A 19095-nucleotide genomic window follows, 5' to 3' on the forward strand; every position below is an offset into this window, starting at 1 on the left:
TTGTGTTCTTTGGGAAGGCCCGCTCGATGCATGTTAGGTAGGAGTAGTGTGTTCGAGTTTGACGTGCCCACACCAGGGATGGAAAAAGATGAAGATTGCAGCTGAGCAGACACAAACCAAAACAAACATATTCGTGAACAACAGGGGCACGAGAATACTCGCACTTCTTTATTCGTGAGTAAACGAAGCTGGCAAACACTCGCATGTGATTCGCGAAGCTTCCTGAGTTTTTTTTGCATTTTGACGAAAAACGCATTTTAACGACTGACAGTGTTGCTTTTCAGGAACAATGAAGCATAAAGCATTAGTTTATGTTGGATAATCACTGGATTTGCTATTATAACCACAACACAATGCACTTCTCGCACCTCCAATAGTTCTTCACGAATAAAGACTCATGAGTGTTTCTGTTTTTGTTTTGCTTCTTACTCACGAAGCAGGCGGGTGCGAATAAACTCACACACTGTTTACTCTCGGAATCGTGAGTAAGCCTTGTGTTGGCTTTACACTCGCGATTTGCTTCATGAGAAGAGTAATTCCATCACTGGCCCACACCCTCCCTGGGTACTCCTTCGTGTGGGCTATCGGGAATTCCTCCAAGAGTTCTTTCGGGAGTTCCATTGGTAATTCTTTCAGGAACTTCTTCAGAAACTCGTTCAGATATTTCTTGGGAAATTCCTTCGGGAGCTCCATTCTTCAAGAATTGATTCGTGTGCCTTAGTAAATTCCTCTATGATTTCCATCGGGAGATCCTCCAGGAGTTTCTTCGGGATTTTTTGAAGTGCTCCATCGGGATTTTCTTAAGCAGCTATTTTTGAGAATTGGTTCAGGTGTTCCTTTGAGAATTTCTCAAGATATTCCTGCGGGAATTTCTCCTGGATCTCCTTCGCGAATTCTTCCAGCAGTTCCAACATGAATTCCGTCAGGTATTCCATCGGAAATACCTGCAGAAACTCCAACGGTAATTCTTGCAGGTGCGGTTTCTCTAGGAGTTCTTCCGGGAATTCCTTCACTCCTAGAACGGATGAGACCCCAGTCTCCAAGCCCCAGGGTTGTGACATTTGCACACAAACAAAAAACATACGGTTTTGATTAAGGAAACTCAGTTTCGGCTTCTTCAAGGCCCCGCGTACTGCTACGGCCAAGGATGGGAACACTCACTTGCAAAGAGTTACACTATCTTGCAGTTTTCTCAGCTCAGTGCAATCAAAAAACGATGCATGGACGACTTTTCCCAGCTAACACGAAGTCTTATACCGTGTTGTATAGGATGCTAAAGTGGAGGCCATATGCGTACATGCTTCCATTTAACCGTGTGTAAAGTGTACGCATATCGCCTCCACTTTTGCACCCTATACATCATCATATGCGATCGTGTGTTGACTGGGCTGCCTTGTGATTTGGTCTAAAAGTTTGCCGAATAGAGTAGGGGTCGCACACGCATACAATCATGAGTGAGCTGCGGCAACTCTCCACGAGGTGAATGTAATTTACGCTTACCTCGTGGAGAGTCGCTTTCACAGCTCTGTCAGGACTTCGAGATTCGTGAGCGACCCCTACTCTATTCGACAAAGTTTGAGACAAAACCACAAGGCAAAAGTCGTCCATACATCGTTTCTTGATTGCACGCTTCTGAGCTGAGAAAATAGCAAGTGAGTGTAACTCTTTACAAGTGAGTGTTCCCATCCCTGACTAAGGCGACCTTCGCAAGACCTGTGCGCCGACTATATTTTGCTCGGCGACGGCGTGAGGGCCATTTTTGGCCGGCGGCGGCGGCGTCATCGGCGTCACGCCGGTGAGAGCTTTCGGCGGCGGCGGCGGCGGCGTGAATCGGCGTGACCAAAATTTGACCATATTTCAACATAGGCAAAGCAAAGAACATGACCATTATTGATGACATTAACTATTGCGTTAGAATGAATAGCATTTTTAATTTCTGTTCGGGTCCATCACTGCCATTAGACCTACTGAGACACTCTTTTTACTTATTCGTTGATTTGGAAGGCTCGGGCGCCACATGGACATAACAGAGCCGAAATGATTTATACATTTTTGTTTTTACCTTGTTTACATTTTTCAAATTGTCAACAGCCATAATGCTAATAGTTTGGGGAGCCGAAGTACTCGCGGCTGTTTCGAGGTTAGGGATAACAAATATTTATAATTGGACAGGAATATTGAAACATCACCGGTATCCTAAATGTAATGCATGTTGCATTACTCCAATGCAAATGAAGGGCAATGAAATATTGATTTTGCTGCAGTTTTTTTGTTTGGTTGTCTCAGAACCATCAGAAGCAATCAAACTTGATAATAAGGTCACACTATTTACACTAAGGAATCCCCTAATGATTTCAGGGAGGAATCTCAGATGGAATCCTAGGAGGAGCCTGAAAGAAACTCCTGAAGCAATCCATGAAGAAAATTCTGAACTAATCTTTGCAGAAACTGCTGTTTGAAACTCTGAAGAAACTTCTGCAGGAATCTCTGGCGATTGAAGAATCTTTTTTAGAGATTCCTGCAGAAAATTATGAACAAACCCCAAAAAAAACAAAGTATTCGAGGAGCTTCAGAAGGAAATCCAGTAAGATTCCCCCAAATTAATTCGAGCAGGAATCCCAAGGGAATCACAGCAGGAATTTCCAAAGGAATTCCAAGAGTAATCTCCTACGGAATCCCAGCGGGCATTTCAAAAGAAATTCGAGAGGAATCCCCAACGGATTTCTAGGAGGAATCAACGAAAAATAGCGAGAAGGAATTCCAGGAGAAATTCCTGAGAGAATACTAAGAGGAATTTCAGAATCAGGATCCTCGAAAGAAATCCAGGAGGAATCTCCGAAGAAATTCAAAGAGGAATCACCAAAGGAATCCCAAGAGGGAATTCCTAAGGAATTTTAAGAAGTATCCTCGAAGGAAGAGCCCCTCAAGAGAAACCCCTGAAGGAATTTTAAGAGGAATCCCCGAAATTACTATAGGAGGAATCTCCAAAGAAATTCCAAGAGAAATCCCCGATAGAATTTCAGGAGAACTTCTCGAAGGAATTCTAGGAAGAATCACCAAAGGAATTCCAGGAGGAAACCTTGCAATGAATTTTAGGAGGAACCCTCGAAGGAAGTCCAGAAAGAATCCCCGAAAAAATTGCAGGAGAAATCCTTGCAGGAATCCAAGAGGGCACCTCCGAAGGAATTCCGAGAGGAATCTTCGGAGGAATTACAAGTGGGTTCCTCAAAGTGGAACCCCGGAGGAATTCTAAGAAGAATCCCCATAGTAAGTCCAGGAGGAATCTCCAAATAAATTCAAGAAGAAAGAATCGTCGAATACCAGGAAAAAATTCCGAAGCAATTCTAGGGGAAATCACCGAAGAAATTGAAGAAGGAAATACTAAAAGAATTCCATGAGGAATCCTGGAGTAATTCCATGAGAAATTTTTGAAGGAATTTCAGGAAGAATCTCCGAAGGAAATCAAAGAGGAATCACCAAAGAAATTCCAGAAGGAAATCCCGGAGGAATTCAGGGAGGAATCCACGACGGAATATCAAGAGGAATCCCCGAAAAATCCCAGATGGATTTGATGAAGCAAGCCCAGGAGGAGTCCCCAAAGAAATACCGGATTTTTTTTTTAAATTCGAGAAGAAATCCTCAAACTATTTCTAGGAGGAATCATCGAAATATATCCAGGTGGAATTCTCGTAGGAACCCTCATAGGAATTCCATGAGAAACCCCTGATATAATTCTAGGAGGAATTCCCGCAGGAATTCCACGGGGAAAAACCGAAAGAATTCCAGCAAGAATCTCCGAAGAAGTTCCAAGATAAATTCTCGTAGAAATTTCAGGAGGAATCCCGAAGAAATTTCAGACGGATTCCTCGAAGAATGTTCCGGAGGAATTCCCGAAACAATTCCAGGAAAAATCCTCGAAGGAACTCTAGGAGGAATCCCCGAAGAGTTTTAAGGAGGAATCATCGAATGAAATCCAGGAGGAATCCCTAAAGGAATTTCAGGAGGATTTCCCGAGGGAAGCCCAGGAGAAATCCCTGAAGGAAGGCCCGAAGGATACCCGAAGGGATCCCTGGAAGAACTCCTGAAGGAATTCCAGGAGAAATCCCCGAAGAAATTACAGGAGAAATCCCAGGAGTAGCGCCTGCAGAAAATCTGGGAGGAATTTCCGAAACATTTCCAAGCGGAATACTCGAAGGATTTTCAGTATGAATCCCCATAGCAAGTCCAGGAGGAATCCCCGAAGGAATTCTAGGAGAAATCAATGAAGCAATTCCAGAAAAAAACCCTAAGGAATTTCAGAAAGGCTCCTGAAGGAATTCCATGAGGAATACCTGAACCAATCCAGAAGGAATTCTAAGAAAAACCATAAAAGAAATACCAGGAGGAAACCCCGAAGAAATTTCAGGAGGAATCCATAAAGGATATCCAGGAGGAATACCCGAAAGAATTCCAGGAGACATTGCAGAATAAATTCAAGGAGGAATCACCGAAAGAAGTCCAAGAGGAATCCCTAAATGAAATGCAGGAAAAATCCCTGGAGGAACTCCATAAGGAATCCAGGTGGAATCTCCGAAGGAATTCTAAGAGGAATCACCAAAGAAATTTGACGGAATATTAGAAGGAATCCCCGAAAGAATTGCAGGAGGAATCCACGAAGTAAGTCTAGGAGGAAACCCCGAAAAAAATATAGGACGAATTTCCGGAGGAATTCCAAGAGGAATCCTTGAAGGAAGTCCAGGGGAACCACTGAAGGAAGTCTAGGAGGAATCCCCGAAAAAATTGCAGGAGAAATCCTTGCAGGGATTTCAGGAAAATGCTCGAAAGTATTCCGGTAGGAATATTCAAAGGATTTCCAGGCGGGATCCTCGAAAGATTTTCAGCGGATCTTTCCGGGTAGGGGGAAAGATTTACAGGAGGTATTCTCTTAAGAATTCCTCTAAAGATTTCCAGAAGGAAATCCTTGAGGAATTCTTGTGGAAAATCCATGAAAGATCCCTCAAGAATATCCTAGAGATATGCCTAGTTATAACTCTAAGGGAATTAATGAAGAAACTCCTACAAGATTCCCTAAGGCAACTCCTGTAGGAATTTCTGATTGAGCTTCTGGAGAAATCTCTGATGTAATTCCTGGAGGCATCCGTGAGTCTTCCTGGAAAAATCTCAATCTCAACCTAAAATCTGAAGGAACCCCAGGAGCGATCCCTGGAAGAATTCCTAAAGGAACTTCTCGTGAAATCCCCTAAGGAATCCTGAAGAAATCTTGGAAGGAACTCTTATATAGGAATCCCTGAATAAACTTCTGGGGTAATTCCTGAATTCCCTTGGATCTTCGTATAAGATTCTCTGAAGGAACTTCTGTAGGAGTCCCTGAAGAAATTCAGGAGGGATCTCTGAAAAAACATTTGCAAGAATCACTGAAACTCCTGGAGAAATCTCTGATGGGATTTCTGGAAAGAACTCCTGTTGGTATTTCTAAAGGTACTTCAGAAGGAATCCCGGCAGGAACTCCTAGACTAATTTCTAAAGATCTCCTGCTGGAACTAATGAAGAAACTTCTCACGGGAATCTTGATGGATCTTAAGGTGGCATTTATGAATCCTCCTAAAAAAATCATTAAAGGGACTTCTGGAAGGATACATGAACGAACTCCCGTTGAAATAGCTTAGGGAACTTCTGAAGTAATTCCTAATAAACACCTGGAGGCATCCCTGAATCCTCCTGAAGCTATTAGGGAGATCCCTGAGAGATCACCGAAGGAACTTGTAGATTAATCCCTAAAAGAACTCCTGAAAGAATCTCTGAAAAAAAAATCTCTAGGCATCCCGAAGTATTTCCAAGAGGAATCTCCGAAGAAATTTCAGGAGGGATTCTTGAACAAATTCCAGGAATTTCTGAAGGATCTCCTGGAGGAATCTCTGAGGAAACTCCTGGACTAGTTCCCAAAGAAACTCCTGAAGGAACTTCTGAAGGAATCCATGAAGGAACTCTCAGACTATTCTCTGATGTATCTCTAGGAGGCATCTTTGAATTCTCTAAATGAATTTCTGAAGTTACTTCTGTCGAGATCTGAAATCCTGATCCTGAGAGATCTTCTAAAAAAAATCATCCTGGAGGCATCCCTGTGGAATTTTCTGGAGGAATCCTAGGATGATCTCCTGGAGGCATCACTGAATCCTTCTGGAAGGAAAAACTTCTGGAGAGATGTGAATGTGTGAATCAGTTATTGTAATCAAACTTTTATGATAGTGATCGTGAGATTTTTTTTCATCTCAACTTTATGTAAACTTATTCGTGCACTGATCACCGGCGTGAAAAAGGAAATTCGGCGGCGTGACAAACAGCGGCGTATGGCGCGCCGCCGATACCTCGGTCGGCGTCGGCGTGAGACAAAAAGTGTCGGCGGCGGCGGCGTGGCGCGGCGGCGCACAGGTCTACCGCAGTCGCTCATTTCGCCTCTCCGCTGGTTCCCCAGGTAACCACTAGCATTATATCATTGCACGAATTAGACTGACTATCAACCTTTGCAATGCGAAATGCAGTAACTCCACACTTGTCATGCAATGATCCTTTAGATTGGCATTATCAATGTAATGATGCATTACATTTTTCTTCACATTCGGGTGTATTAAAAGCTGATATACGATAGTTCAATAATTCAACACTGCAAAAACTGAATAAATGCAATGTACAAACTAGCAAAGGTTGCTCTAACCATACAATTATAAAAGCTTGACTCTAATGGTAAACAAATGAAATCAAGAAGAGTGAACAACTTTACTCTAGCGGTCATCAACACTTCTGCTTTGACTCCCGACCAACTTAATCCCCGTTTGAACCACCGATCGAAGGCTTTTTTCAGAAAAACCTTTTTAAAGATTACCTTTTCTCTTGCCATGCCAATTCACATGCCAATAATGATGGAAACCTCAATTAGCATGTGAGCAGTGTGCGAAGGGTGTTTTAATTTTCTTATATTGATTAAATATCTTCTAAAATGCATTATGTATTTATCAGTGATTTATCAGAATGTGATTACAGGGTTTCTATTACATATGACATAGTCGTTTTGCCCTCTACTGCAATGACTGAGACCGAAGAACAGTTTCCTTTTAGTTAATGAAATATCTGTTGTTTTCACTGCAGCAGAAACGGTCCAAGGTGCCAGCGCGTATGGAACTCATCTAGCGGTCATAAACAAATCTGGTTCGACTCCCGACCCGGCGACAAAAAATAATGGTTAAAACATCCATGTGTGGGGGCATTAGTACCGTCGATAATGAAGCGGTGCTAAAAATAGATTTTTGTTTTGGTTTTTCGTGTTGCACGTATTTAGCATGTGTAAATGCATATGTACAGCACATGCATTTATGTTACTTTAGCAATGGCTGTCAACGTGCTGCAATATGTGGCATTAATTTGATTTTAGTGGGGCCCTTTTCGACTTTAATATTGCTTCAATGAGGTGTTTAAAGTAATGCAGCATTATATGCACAATTTTAAATATAAATATATAGCAAAATTGATGCACTTATATACGGCTTCGTGGTTACTTGGGTCACTCTTCTTCCTGGGTCAAGGGGCGGACGATTCTTCTCCTTTCTCTGTCTTGCGTTGGTTGCAGCTTCTCGTGGACCTTCCCATAGTCACGTGTGCCCCTCGAGTATGGTGACGGACTCGAGGCTTCAGCGACCCGTAGAGTCACTGGAAAAAGCCTGGGTTCGTCGGACCGCTTGATGGTCGTATCGGGTACAGGTATGGGCGTGCATACTACTAAACGGTAAGTAGGTTCTACTTACCGGTAATAGTTCCAAACGAAACCATAAGCTCGGTTTATAATAAAAATTCTGTGGACATACTGGAATGTCGGGTTTTAGACGCGTTACGACTGCGGGATTGGGGTTAATGTTATGGGATTTAGTTGGATGTTCAGATTTTCTTCAACTTCTTTTTTTTTTCCTGCTCTTCCTATTTTTTATTTATCTTTACTTTAACTGCTCCTTTCAGGGCAGGGTTTTTCTTCTCTCAAAGATGCTGGTCTGTTGCATCTGATTCCGTTTGAAACGTTTCACGTTCTGCCCAAATTGCAGCATTACCGCCTGCGCAGCGTCTTCCAAAATCTCTCAAAATTCTTCGACAAACCGAACGTATTTAGGACTCCGTTCAACGTATTCGATGGTGCTCTCAGCTTGTGACGATCTCCAGGTGTACCGATAAAGGGAGGCAGTTTTTGTTCGTCAGTTGCTGGGCGGTGAGCTTTTCAATCGATCCAATGTCAGTCCAAATTCCTCCTTCTAAGCATTTAGATCTTCAATAATGTCTTAGCGTCGTGGCTTGGGCAGTGGTCGTACTCGGGTGCGAGCTGCGCGTAGAATGTGTCTTCGTCTTCATCAGTGCTTTCGAAATAAGAAGGGTTGTTCAAGTTGAGGTTAAAGTATCAACCCTTGATGCATAAGTTGCATATTCTTTCACCAATCGACCATCAACCAATCACACGCCTCTGCATATCGCAAATGACGATGAAAGCTGTTCTCACCTCGTGTGTATTGTCGTAGTTGTGGTAGATGGTATGATTATCCCAAACGTTCACATCATGGATCCTGTCCAATACACTTCCCCGAGCGCGGCGATGAGAACCCACGGTTTATCAGGCGATCGGCGAGTATGCGGGTGCTCTCAATGAAGTTGAGAGATCGGCAGTTCCACGTGTGCCGAGTTTTTAATCGCAAGTCCTTTTTGTTCGCTGGGGTCGTTGCCGTTGGTCACGGTTCGTATTATTCTGTTGCTGATTTTGCGTTGCAATTCTGAGTTGAGCTTGGAGTCCTTCCCTGGCACTCGGACGTCGATCAGCCGCCCCTAATATGGGGAACAGATGCTGTTGCGAGCCACTCCTCCTGGATTAAAAGGTTTGCAGAAGCAACACCGATCATTGCTGAGGTTGTTTGCTGCCCTGTCGGTCCCACAGAGAGGACGGGATAGGAGTTTCTGGGGAGAGGCTATACTCCAAACACTAGGCTATAGTGATCTTAAAATGGGATCTGAATTACACAAGTACCCTGCCTTTACTGGCACGTCTGATGTAGGGCTTTGAACCTTCGAACATTTTCCTACGCGGGTTATCAACATTCCCTAATGTTTCCGCAAAAATGTTTAAAGTATCAGAAGAAGGATTGTTTGAATGAATAAACATTTCCATTCAGGCGAAATTCATGTCACTCCCTTATATAGAAGATAAGATTATACCTATATGCACCTACCTATATCTGTCCCTGCTTTTTTGTTTTGTTCACTTCCCGTTAGCAGCTAGATCAGTTAGGGCCGTCGTGAGCAGTGTTGAAAAACTCATTTCGTCGTATCTAAATTCAATTACCTTCAGCTCATTTTAGAAGCTGAACCTGAGAATATGGTATATGTCACGGACTACCTTCGAAAAATCCCAATGATATTCACGGTGAATATCATTTGGCATTTTTCGAAGTTAGTCCGTGACATTTACCTTAAATATTCGAAAAATTGCAATTTTTTCGTGACTTTCTTACAGAATTGGTCTAGCCACACAAGTTTTTCATATACCATATTCTCAGGTTCAGCTTCTAAAATGAGCTGTTAGTGGTTGAATTTAGTTATGATGAAATGAATTTTTCAGCACTGGACTCGTGAGAATGCATGAATGATTTCTCACATACTTGCCTATGCAGTAGAATCTGCGGAACGGAAAACGCCGAACGAGCGTGTACGATAAAAATCAGAGTTTACCAAACACTCGAAAAAATAATAATGCAAATTTTTCGAATCCTCGTCGCACACGGGTAGGCTGCTGGTATTGCCGGTATCTACATATCTGTACCCACTACCCAGGTTAGGAGCCGTCGACGGCAGTTAGCACATGTCTGCCGCGTCCCGTCACAGATTGCTGCGACAACAATTATGTAACATTTGCGTTTGCAATATTTCCACCATAACGTCAGCTGCTGCTGTTGCTGCTGCTCTGCCGCCGGACAAAGCAAACATGGCGGATGTGCCTATACCTACCATGAACCTAACCTAAAGCTAATGCAAATGCCTGCCCTTCAGCGTAGGTACCTTGTTGGATGGTTAACCGTTATGTGTCCGACAAATTTTTTGCTTTTTTCTACACCGTGCTTTTCAAATGGGCGCTGGGTACCCGGGTACCCTGTCGGCCACATAAGGGTTAAAACCTAGCTTGCCAGTTCGAAAGTTGACATTTTAAAGTGCCGGAGGTTGCCTAGCCGAGAGTACCTATACCTACTTGATCCAGGAAAAACCGTGAGAAGTGTGTTACTGGAATGATCTCATAAGGTTGCCACACGCTAACGCCGCTCAGCACTAAAGTGCATAATTTCCAGACTACACTAAAAATGTGTAACCCTTGCACATTTACAAAATCAGCTCCAGTGTCCGCAAAATCGATAAATTCGCGAAATTTTTTGTACAGCAATCTAGCTAGGATTACTAGTGACCTTGGAAAACAAAAAAAAAATCAACATTTCACATCTAGACGAGTGTACGAGCTGTTTTTTGAGAATGTGTAACTGTCACACATTTTTGTGTGGTCTGGAAATTATGCACTTATGAGTAGGTCTTACACATTTTAGTGCTGAGCAGTTTTAGCGTGCACTTGCCTGCCGTTACATTCATTAGAAAAGCTAACCACCCACCATAGTAGCAGGCCATGAACTTCTTCTTATTCTTTCTGACTGTACGTTCCTACTAGCACAATGACACATCGAGTAAATTTCACGACCGGACCGGGAATCGCAGCCACCGTCTGCGCATTAGCGATCCAAAGTCATTCAGATAACTGGAGGCCTTATGCTAGGTACTTGGAGAAGTTTTGAGTAAAAAAATCAGGTGTTTGATCAAATGAGTTCTATATTTTCTTATAATCAAATAACTGTGGAAACTGTTATTAACTGAGAGCATTTTTCTACCAATGATTCATTTGCATTTGTAACTTGCGTGGTAGCCACGCAGGTAATCTATGTCCAGGGAAACAAGAAAATTTTCATCACGAAAAGTTCCCGGATCGACCTGGAATCGAACTCATCACCTTCAGCCCCTTTACTAATGCCACATCTCTTTTTTTTTCCTCTTTTCTTTCAGTATCCCGGTTGATGGGTGGTTCGGCGGGTGGCACCATGGGGCATGCTATGTCCAACATGGGCAGCCTGGCGGCGTGTAGTATGACGGACACGAAACCAATGCAGTTCCCGCTGGCCCAGCGACGGAAACGGCGGGTGCTCTTCACGCAACATCAGGTTAGTACCTACTTCAGTAGCCATCAAGGTGATACCGCCTACTGAAATTAGATTAAGATCCGACGGGTAAGCGCTTTCTTCGCGCTATGGCGCTTAATGCCTCATGATACGGATCGGATAATGTAACGAGAGGAAGGGAACTTTATTGCCGATTTATGACGAAACTGTGAGGAAGCGATGATTGTGGCGTTGGGGGGTGAAGACGATGATGCTTCAATGGCGACGCGCGGTACCGTTGGCGTAACGGAACGGAAGAAAACGTCAATTTGGCTGATTTGAAGAGGTTTTCTCGGTAGGCACTCGAGCCTGCCGACATCAGCAGTATGCGGGCTCATTGATTTTGATTGAAGGTTTTTTTTTGTGCCGGTGCGTACCATCGGAAGTATTTTTGTACTGAGGGTAAAGTAGATTAGCAGATCCAGATGGGAATACATAGAGCGACAAAAAACGTACAATACGTTCATCTGTTTTGTTGTTATGTGAGAGATGAACAGCGAATCTAAAAGAGATCTTTGGTGAATCCAATTGTTTCGAAATTTTTAAATCCGTATTTCGGCCGATCGTTCGACTGCATGTCCTGCTCCTTATCGATATCATATAGGGAACCGGAATCCAGCAAAGTACTCCCATTTCCATCCTATTGAAAACAAAGCTAATATGCGCTACATGCTTTTTTTTTTGTTGAGCGGACCTGGTGTGATGGTTAGAGCACTTGACTATCACGCCGAGGACTTGGGATCGAATCCCACTCCCGACAAACTCGCAAAATGTGAGTTCTTCCTTCGGAAGGGCAGTAAAGCGTGGGTCCCGAGATGAACTAGCCTAGGGCTAAAAATCTCGTTAATACCGATAAAAAATAAAAAAAAAGTATTTTTTTTAAGAGTGAGCATGCATGATAACAAAAATAACGTGAAAGAGAATTGAATGAAAAAAGAGAGGCATTCAGCTGACAATGAATGTGGCCAAACACGAATGAAAAAATGAGAAGGTTAATCTTCACTTTCAACCTTCGATTTTTTTACAAACTGCAAGATTCCATAAAACAACCGCTATTTTGAATGTTTTGCCGTCTTATGAGGTTAATTTGATTGATAAAATGGCCATAACTCCAAAACGCCTCGACCGATCCGCTGAAATCGTTAAATTTGGCCAATGGGAATTGCTTTAAAAGTAAGTGACCTTTCTTGAGTACAGACATATACATATAATACACACATGTTTTTTTTATTTGATTTTGTTCTACCATCTATTGTAGCAAGGCAGCTGCCTATAGCAATTGAGTAATCTTAAAAACGATTTGGTCAAGATTGTGCTGTTGTTAGTGGTCAGTCATTCTCCTGTATGAAGGGCCAAAAACGGATGTGCGGACCCGCAAGCAGAGACATTTGCACGAAACCCGCGTCAGGGGAAAAGAATCTCCTTCCCGAAAAAAGTTCTCACGAACAAGTGCAAAATCAAGACCTCGATTTACAGAATACTCCCAATAGATGGCATCGAAGAGCCCGCCCTAAATCCACGACATGCAACAAGGAGGGGGAGTTCCAGGCGCCTGTTCAAGTCGCTTCAATCGGGTGCCCTGATGGTCCCTCCCTTTCCCAATATATGATATGATATATGTGTATATGTTTGATTGTTTATTATATGATAGAACATTCTTACCTTTTTGTAATCTGAAAAGTAAAATGTTTTAATTATTTTTGGAGAGCATTTATTCTTACATGGAATTCTCCTGAATCCTCCTGAAATAAAATATCATTGAGCTTAAAAATTCAATTCTAACACATACATAAAAAGTACACCAAACTTAGATCTTGCAAAGAACTGTCTGATTACTTAAGCCAGAAACACAGGTAGCAAGATCTAAATTTGGTGTGGCAGATCTTACACCGCAACGCACCATTTTAAGGTGACCTACCCACGTTGCGGGACAGACATATATAATAGGGGGATTAGGGGCATAATGGACACCCTAAGCAAATGAGTACGTTAGGCCTGTATAACAGAGTAAAACTTAACATAATATCAGTTGACTTACAACTTTAACTTGTTTCCTACGTCTTCCAATCATTTACAGGAGGTAGAATGTCTTTATTTAGAAGAAATAATGATTTGTAAACCTGTGTTTTATAGGGCTGGCAGGAAAGGTACGGGGCGAAATGGACACCCATCGGGGCATAATGGACACCCCTGCATATTTTATGCTAATTCTTTGGTTACATCGACCAGTTGAGTAATTTGCCTACGGAGACCAATACCACAGATATTATACTCCATCTTAGACGAGTTTACATAACATCAAAGTTAATTAAATAAATTTTAAGCTAAAATAATCGGATAGATTTTTTCCAAACTTTCTAAAACGCCTAACAGTATGCAATGCACGTACATCCATTCGTATTTGCCAGTGTTCATTTCGCCCCGAATAGACTACAACATTAAAATTGTTATTTTAAGTAAATTGTGATCAAAAATAAAATACTTCATCCATTGCTAAATATTTGTATACATGTAGGTGAGGAAACATTTCACTTGTTTTTTATGGTGGACACCCTCCAACACTCGTAATACCTTATTTGATACTGCTTCGAAATTATAAGGTATTCACCATATGAAAAACATATTTCAATTTCAATGATATTTTGGTTATTTTGGAGCAAAATATATGGTACTTTTGAGAAATAGAACCATGACTTGTTCCTTTACACTTATGCATTAAAAGTTTTACATAAAAGTCAACGGTTTCGGCAAAAACAGGGGTGTCCATTTCGCCCCGGGTGTCCATTATGCCCCTAATCCCCCTACACACAATTTAGCGTGGCTCAAAATACCACATGTCAAAAAGTTCGATGGGCCCCCTTCTCATTTCGATCTATATGATGTCACGATGTTCTGGTCAAATTTTCAGCTCAATCCGTTAACATTTGGGCGGTGCTGAACTCATTTGAAGTTGAGGCTTTCCACGGACCAGCACAAATCCATTTTAATTGATGTTTTTTAATCTACTTGATATTTTTGTATAGTTTTCCTTTTTATGTGAGAAACCATTTTTTCATACCAAAATTTCATATGTTGTCTCGACTAACTTTTAAATAGGGCCTATGAAAAAGTGGAACACAAGCAAATAAAAAATTATAACACGCAAACGGCTTGTTCGATCGGAAAGGTGTCTTCAGCAAAGTTGTAGAATAATATATGGCGGCTCTCAGAAAAATATATATTGAAAAATTTATTTGGTTTTTCTTCTGAAAAAACTGAATTTTGTTACTAAAAATAAAATATCTCAAAAAACTATTTTTTTACCTTCGTGTTTTTTTGTGAGAATAAAGTTCATTCTGTTAGCTGTCATCTGTAAAATTTTTATAGTGGTAAAAAAATGTACATAAAAGTTATGGCACTTTGAACATTTTTGGTTGCGTATTTTTTTTAGAGTGCATGACGAATTTCCCGCAAACTAGATTTTGGGGTTGGCAGCACCCTCTCAGATTTCAATGGAATTATGTAGGTATGAAGACTATGTACTTTAAAGCAACGTTGCATACTTTGTTGTTTTTTTTTGTTAAGTTTATCTACACTAATATTTGAAAAGGGCTTAAGTTTTTGACCATTTTTTTATACCAATGTAACTTAAAAATAACATGACCTACAAAAAAGTGTGGTATGTGTGACTTTAAGGTATTTGTATGAACTTGCAAGCAAAAAATTGAAATATTGAAAAAAAAAAACGATCACGTTAAAAAAAGTTACAAAATAAATTGAAGTCAATTTGGAATACATGCCCATTTGCGAATCTAAATTAATCCTATTTCGGAGGACTAAAATATTAACGCGCACTGAAACGGCAAAAACTAGCAATAGCCAATATCTCACAGAAAAAAAATATTTAAAAACATTCAAAGTCTTTACCAACAGAGAGATGTTCCTTCTTTTTATCATCTGCACAAAAAACTATTGAAAAATATCCTTAGAATTTCCAGTTATTCAACAAAAACCTGATTTTTTATTGCTTCACCCATACAAAGTGTTAGGCGTTTTGGATCAAGTTTATTGCTAATAATTTTTAATTGAGCGATAATATAGCTGCCATTTAATATATGAAAATATCTGTAAAAACGCCCTGGATAAAAACTTTTTTTTTCTACCGAAGAGAAACACGCAAAATGATGATATGAAGTATTTGTTGTTAGGAACCGTCCATTAAAGACGTAGCCTTTTAGGGTAAGTTTATGATATTGCTAAGGGCCTTCTATTAGGTATGGGAGAATATACTTTAGAGGGGAGGAGCTGTCAAAAATTTTCCACTAATGCTACCGTGATTTCGAATGCAGTGAGTGATATGGTCAAACTCAAACATTACAGAATCTTTGAAAAAGGTACAATAAGGACCGAAACGTCGGGTTAAGTAAACATATAGTTGTTTTTGATTGACCAAATTAGACTGAAATGCCAATTAAAGATATCATCCAACGTACAGTCGATCACCCAAAGAAAGTCAAACTCAAAGCAATAAAACAAGTACGACCACGATTCTCATCAGTCAGCGAGATTGAAACTTTTACTACAAATCATTTTATTGCAATAGGTAAATATCATTTAAAATAAAAAATCAATAATTTTGCTTTCGGGATGAAATTGATCAGTAAATGAAATACCTTTGCATGTGCCAAAAATATTGTTTCCACCTGAATTAACCACCCAGAATGCGAAATGCTACGCAAAACTTTAACAAGTTTTCTCAATTTTTAATTATTCAAGTTTGAAACTTAATAAATTTTATGAAAACGCCTTAAAGTATGCACTTTTCATACTAAAAAAGTGATTACTTCCGGAAAAGTGAAATTTTATGTATAAATTTGAATATTTATAAAATTTTTGATGATGAAATCGTGTTTAGCAAATACTTGGCAGCTAAAAGCATCCATTCGAATATTATTCAAATTACATCCCAAGTAACAATTTTAATTTTATCAAAGTTTTTTAGCGATTCAAAAATCCTAAACATAAAACCATTGATGCCGACTTGAAAATGCCCTCGAGTTCTTGTATGCCTCAATAAGCCCACGTTCTGGCTAGTTGGCCCAGTCTTATTAGGGTCTACAGGACTTCGTATGCAAACCGGATTAGGATTTCGGGTTGTATCATAGTTTTATCAATCTTCTTAATAAAACCATCTTCTGACTTGTCAAATAATTGTTTTGATTATTTTTCACTCTCAATGTTCGATCGTCAGAATAAATTATGCTTGGTAGTTTATCCAGCCAAGTGCGCCACACAAACTATGCATAATTTGGAAGTTAGATGCATTTAATTTACTCGGTGGAATTGGTTGCAAAGAAGGTTTTTCAATACAGCGGAGTTTAAAAGACATTATGTAATTTTTCTGACAAAATAAAATGACGGAAACGTGTTGTATGGTTTAATCTGACTTAAGCTGTACGTGAAATCATAAAATTGAGTGATAATTTTTCTGAACTTACATAAATTATCCCGGCTAGGCGACATATTTTTCTGATAAAACTCTGTGTTCCTGATGATTCCTCCAATAGGGCTAACCCTCCTGAGGTGGTCATAACTGAGCTTATGATAGAACTAGCGGTTTTACCACAGCATTTTTTGGTTTATGTTACGGCCACGAAATCTTTTGTTGGTTTTATGCGTTGCCTCACAGTTTTGTGTATTTGTTTACAAAAAAATCTCTCCGACAACAACCGCAAATGCAAGTTTTATTGAAATGGTATATAATAAGTGATAAAACCAATTCATGTCTACTTGCAAGTCTATAACTGAAGATGTTTATAGCAGAAGTTATATGATAGTTTTATGGAACGCACAAGGTTCAAAGTAAAAAAATACCACATAAAACTAGTTTAGAACAACTAGCTTTTTGACATGCTCGTATAAAACCAGGATAAAACATGAATAAACCTTCAAGGCATGTTGATTGTTACTTGGGATGTGCGATAGAGCCACGGTAACAAAAGTTTGAAAGGGTATTTGAGATTCGCCAAACACGCAATTACGGAAAATATTGAATTTAATACAGAAATATGTTTTCAAATATTAGTCTAGATAAATAAAAAAACAACGTATGCAATCTTGCTTTAAAATATATAGTCTTTAAACCTAAGAAATTTCATCGGATTCTGAGACAGTTTTGCCAAACCTTTACGGCGAGTTTGCGTGAATTCGTCATACACTCTAAAAAACACACAACCGAAAATGTTCAAAGTGCCCTAACTTTTTTGTACATTTTTTTACCATTATGAAATTTCTACAGATGGTAGCTAACAGAATGAACTTTATTCTCACAAAATATCACGAAGGTAAAAAAAAAGCTTTTTGAGATATTTTATTTCTAGTAACAAAATTCAGTTTTTTTAGAAGAAAAACTAAATAAATTTTTCAATGTGTATTTTTCTGAGAGCCACCATTTACATATTAATCTACAACTTTGCCGAAGAGAGTTTTCCGATCAAACAAGCAGTTTCAGAGATATGATTTTTCATTTGCATGTGTTCCATTTTTTCATAGGCCCTATTTGAAAGTTAGTCGAGACTCCATAAAAAGTTTTAATATGAAAAAATGGTTATTTATATTGATAAGAACAGCTGTGCAAAATTATATGCAAATCAAAAATGCAAAATTAAAAAAAAAATGGATTTTTTTCGTGCTGCTTCGTGGAAAGCCTCAATTGTTCTCGTGAGGGGTTCTATTTTATCTTAAATCACATAACCAATTAGACTGAACTGTAGCCTTATATGTGCCGAAAAACTTTGTCGAAGACCACAAAGTAATCTGAAGCTTGTAAGAAAAGATGTTACTTATATCTTTGGCTATAATTCTATATAACAGATCACGTGGTTTAAGAAAAAATAGAGCCTCTCAAGAGAAAAATGCAAAAAAACGACATAAACTGCCATACAAACGAGTTAAGCGCCGCCCAAATGTCAATCGATAGAGCTGAAAATTTGACCAGAGCATCGTGGCATCATATAAAACGAGATGAGAAGAGGGCCCATCAAACTTTTGACGTGTGTTTTTTCCCTACAAACTTGAGCCACCCTAACACACATACATACAAACATTCATACTCACATACAGACATCATCTCAATTCGTCGAACTGAGTTGGTTGGTATATGGACTCTGTGAACCAAAAATTCGTTTTTTGAGTGAGCTTGTAGCCTTTCGGTACACTTTGGTGAAATTTCCTTGACTTACTTAACACTTAAACTACCGAGGGGGTGAAAACTCCCGCGAACTACCAAGGGTCCAAAAAAAGTCGGAAGTCCAACTTTGACAAGGCATTTCTCGGCCGTTTTTCAACCGATTTCAAAACTTTTTTTTGCGATGGAATCGGACAGGTTTCAAGATCATCGTCCATTTAAAAAAATATAAAATAGATGCGTCTACCCAAAGTTATTAAGCAAAAGGCACTTCCTAGTTTTTTTGGGAGCGCATTTTTTGCGCACATTGATCAATAAAACAAAATTTAAAGCGATGACATATGGTTTTTTCGACTCTAAATCATGCGTACAGCTGGAGTGAACATGTTTATGCAAAATTAGTGATTTTCCAGTACACTGATAATTTACTTTACTTAAAAAACTGCTAAAATACCCTATTTTTCACATAAAATAAGCAATAAATCAAAATTCAAAGCGATGACATAGTTTTTTTGGTCTTAAACTGTTCGTAGGATTGTACTCGACATTTTTGATGAACAATGAAAATGTTCTAATTACACTCTTATTTTGTTTTACCCGGCTTAACTACGAAAATTCCATACTTTTCACACAAGGTAGTCAACAAAACTAAATTTA

At 39.7% G+C, this 19095-nt stretch overlaps 1 protein-coding gene across 1 annotated transcript in view; it reads left to right on the plus strand.

Moving 5' to 3' along the window:
* LOC109429947 (homeobox protein Nkx-2.4) overlaps positions 1-19095 on the plus strand; it is a 241495-nt gene that overhangs the window by 104154 nt on the left and 118246 nt on the right. Inside the window, exon 3 of the mRNA XM_029856898.2 lies at positions 11122-11276. Within this exon, the coding sequence (XP_029712758.1) occupies positions 11122-11276 (155 nt within the window). The remainder of the gene's footprint in view (positions 1-11121; positions 11277-19095) is intronic.

Source organism: Aedes albopictus, chromosome 1 (assembly GCF_035046485.1).
Source record: "Aedes albopictus strain Foshan chromosome 1, AalbF5, whole genome shotgun sequence".
Classification (NCBI taxonomy): Eukaryota; Metazoa; Arthropoda; class Insecta; order Diptera; family Culicidae; genus Aedes; species Aedes albopictus.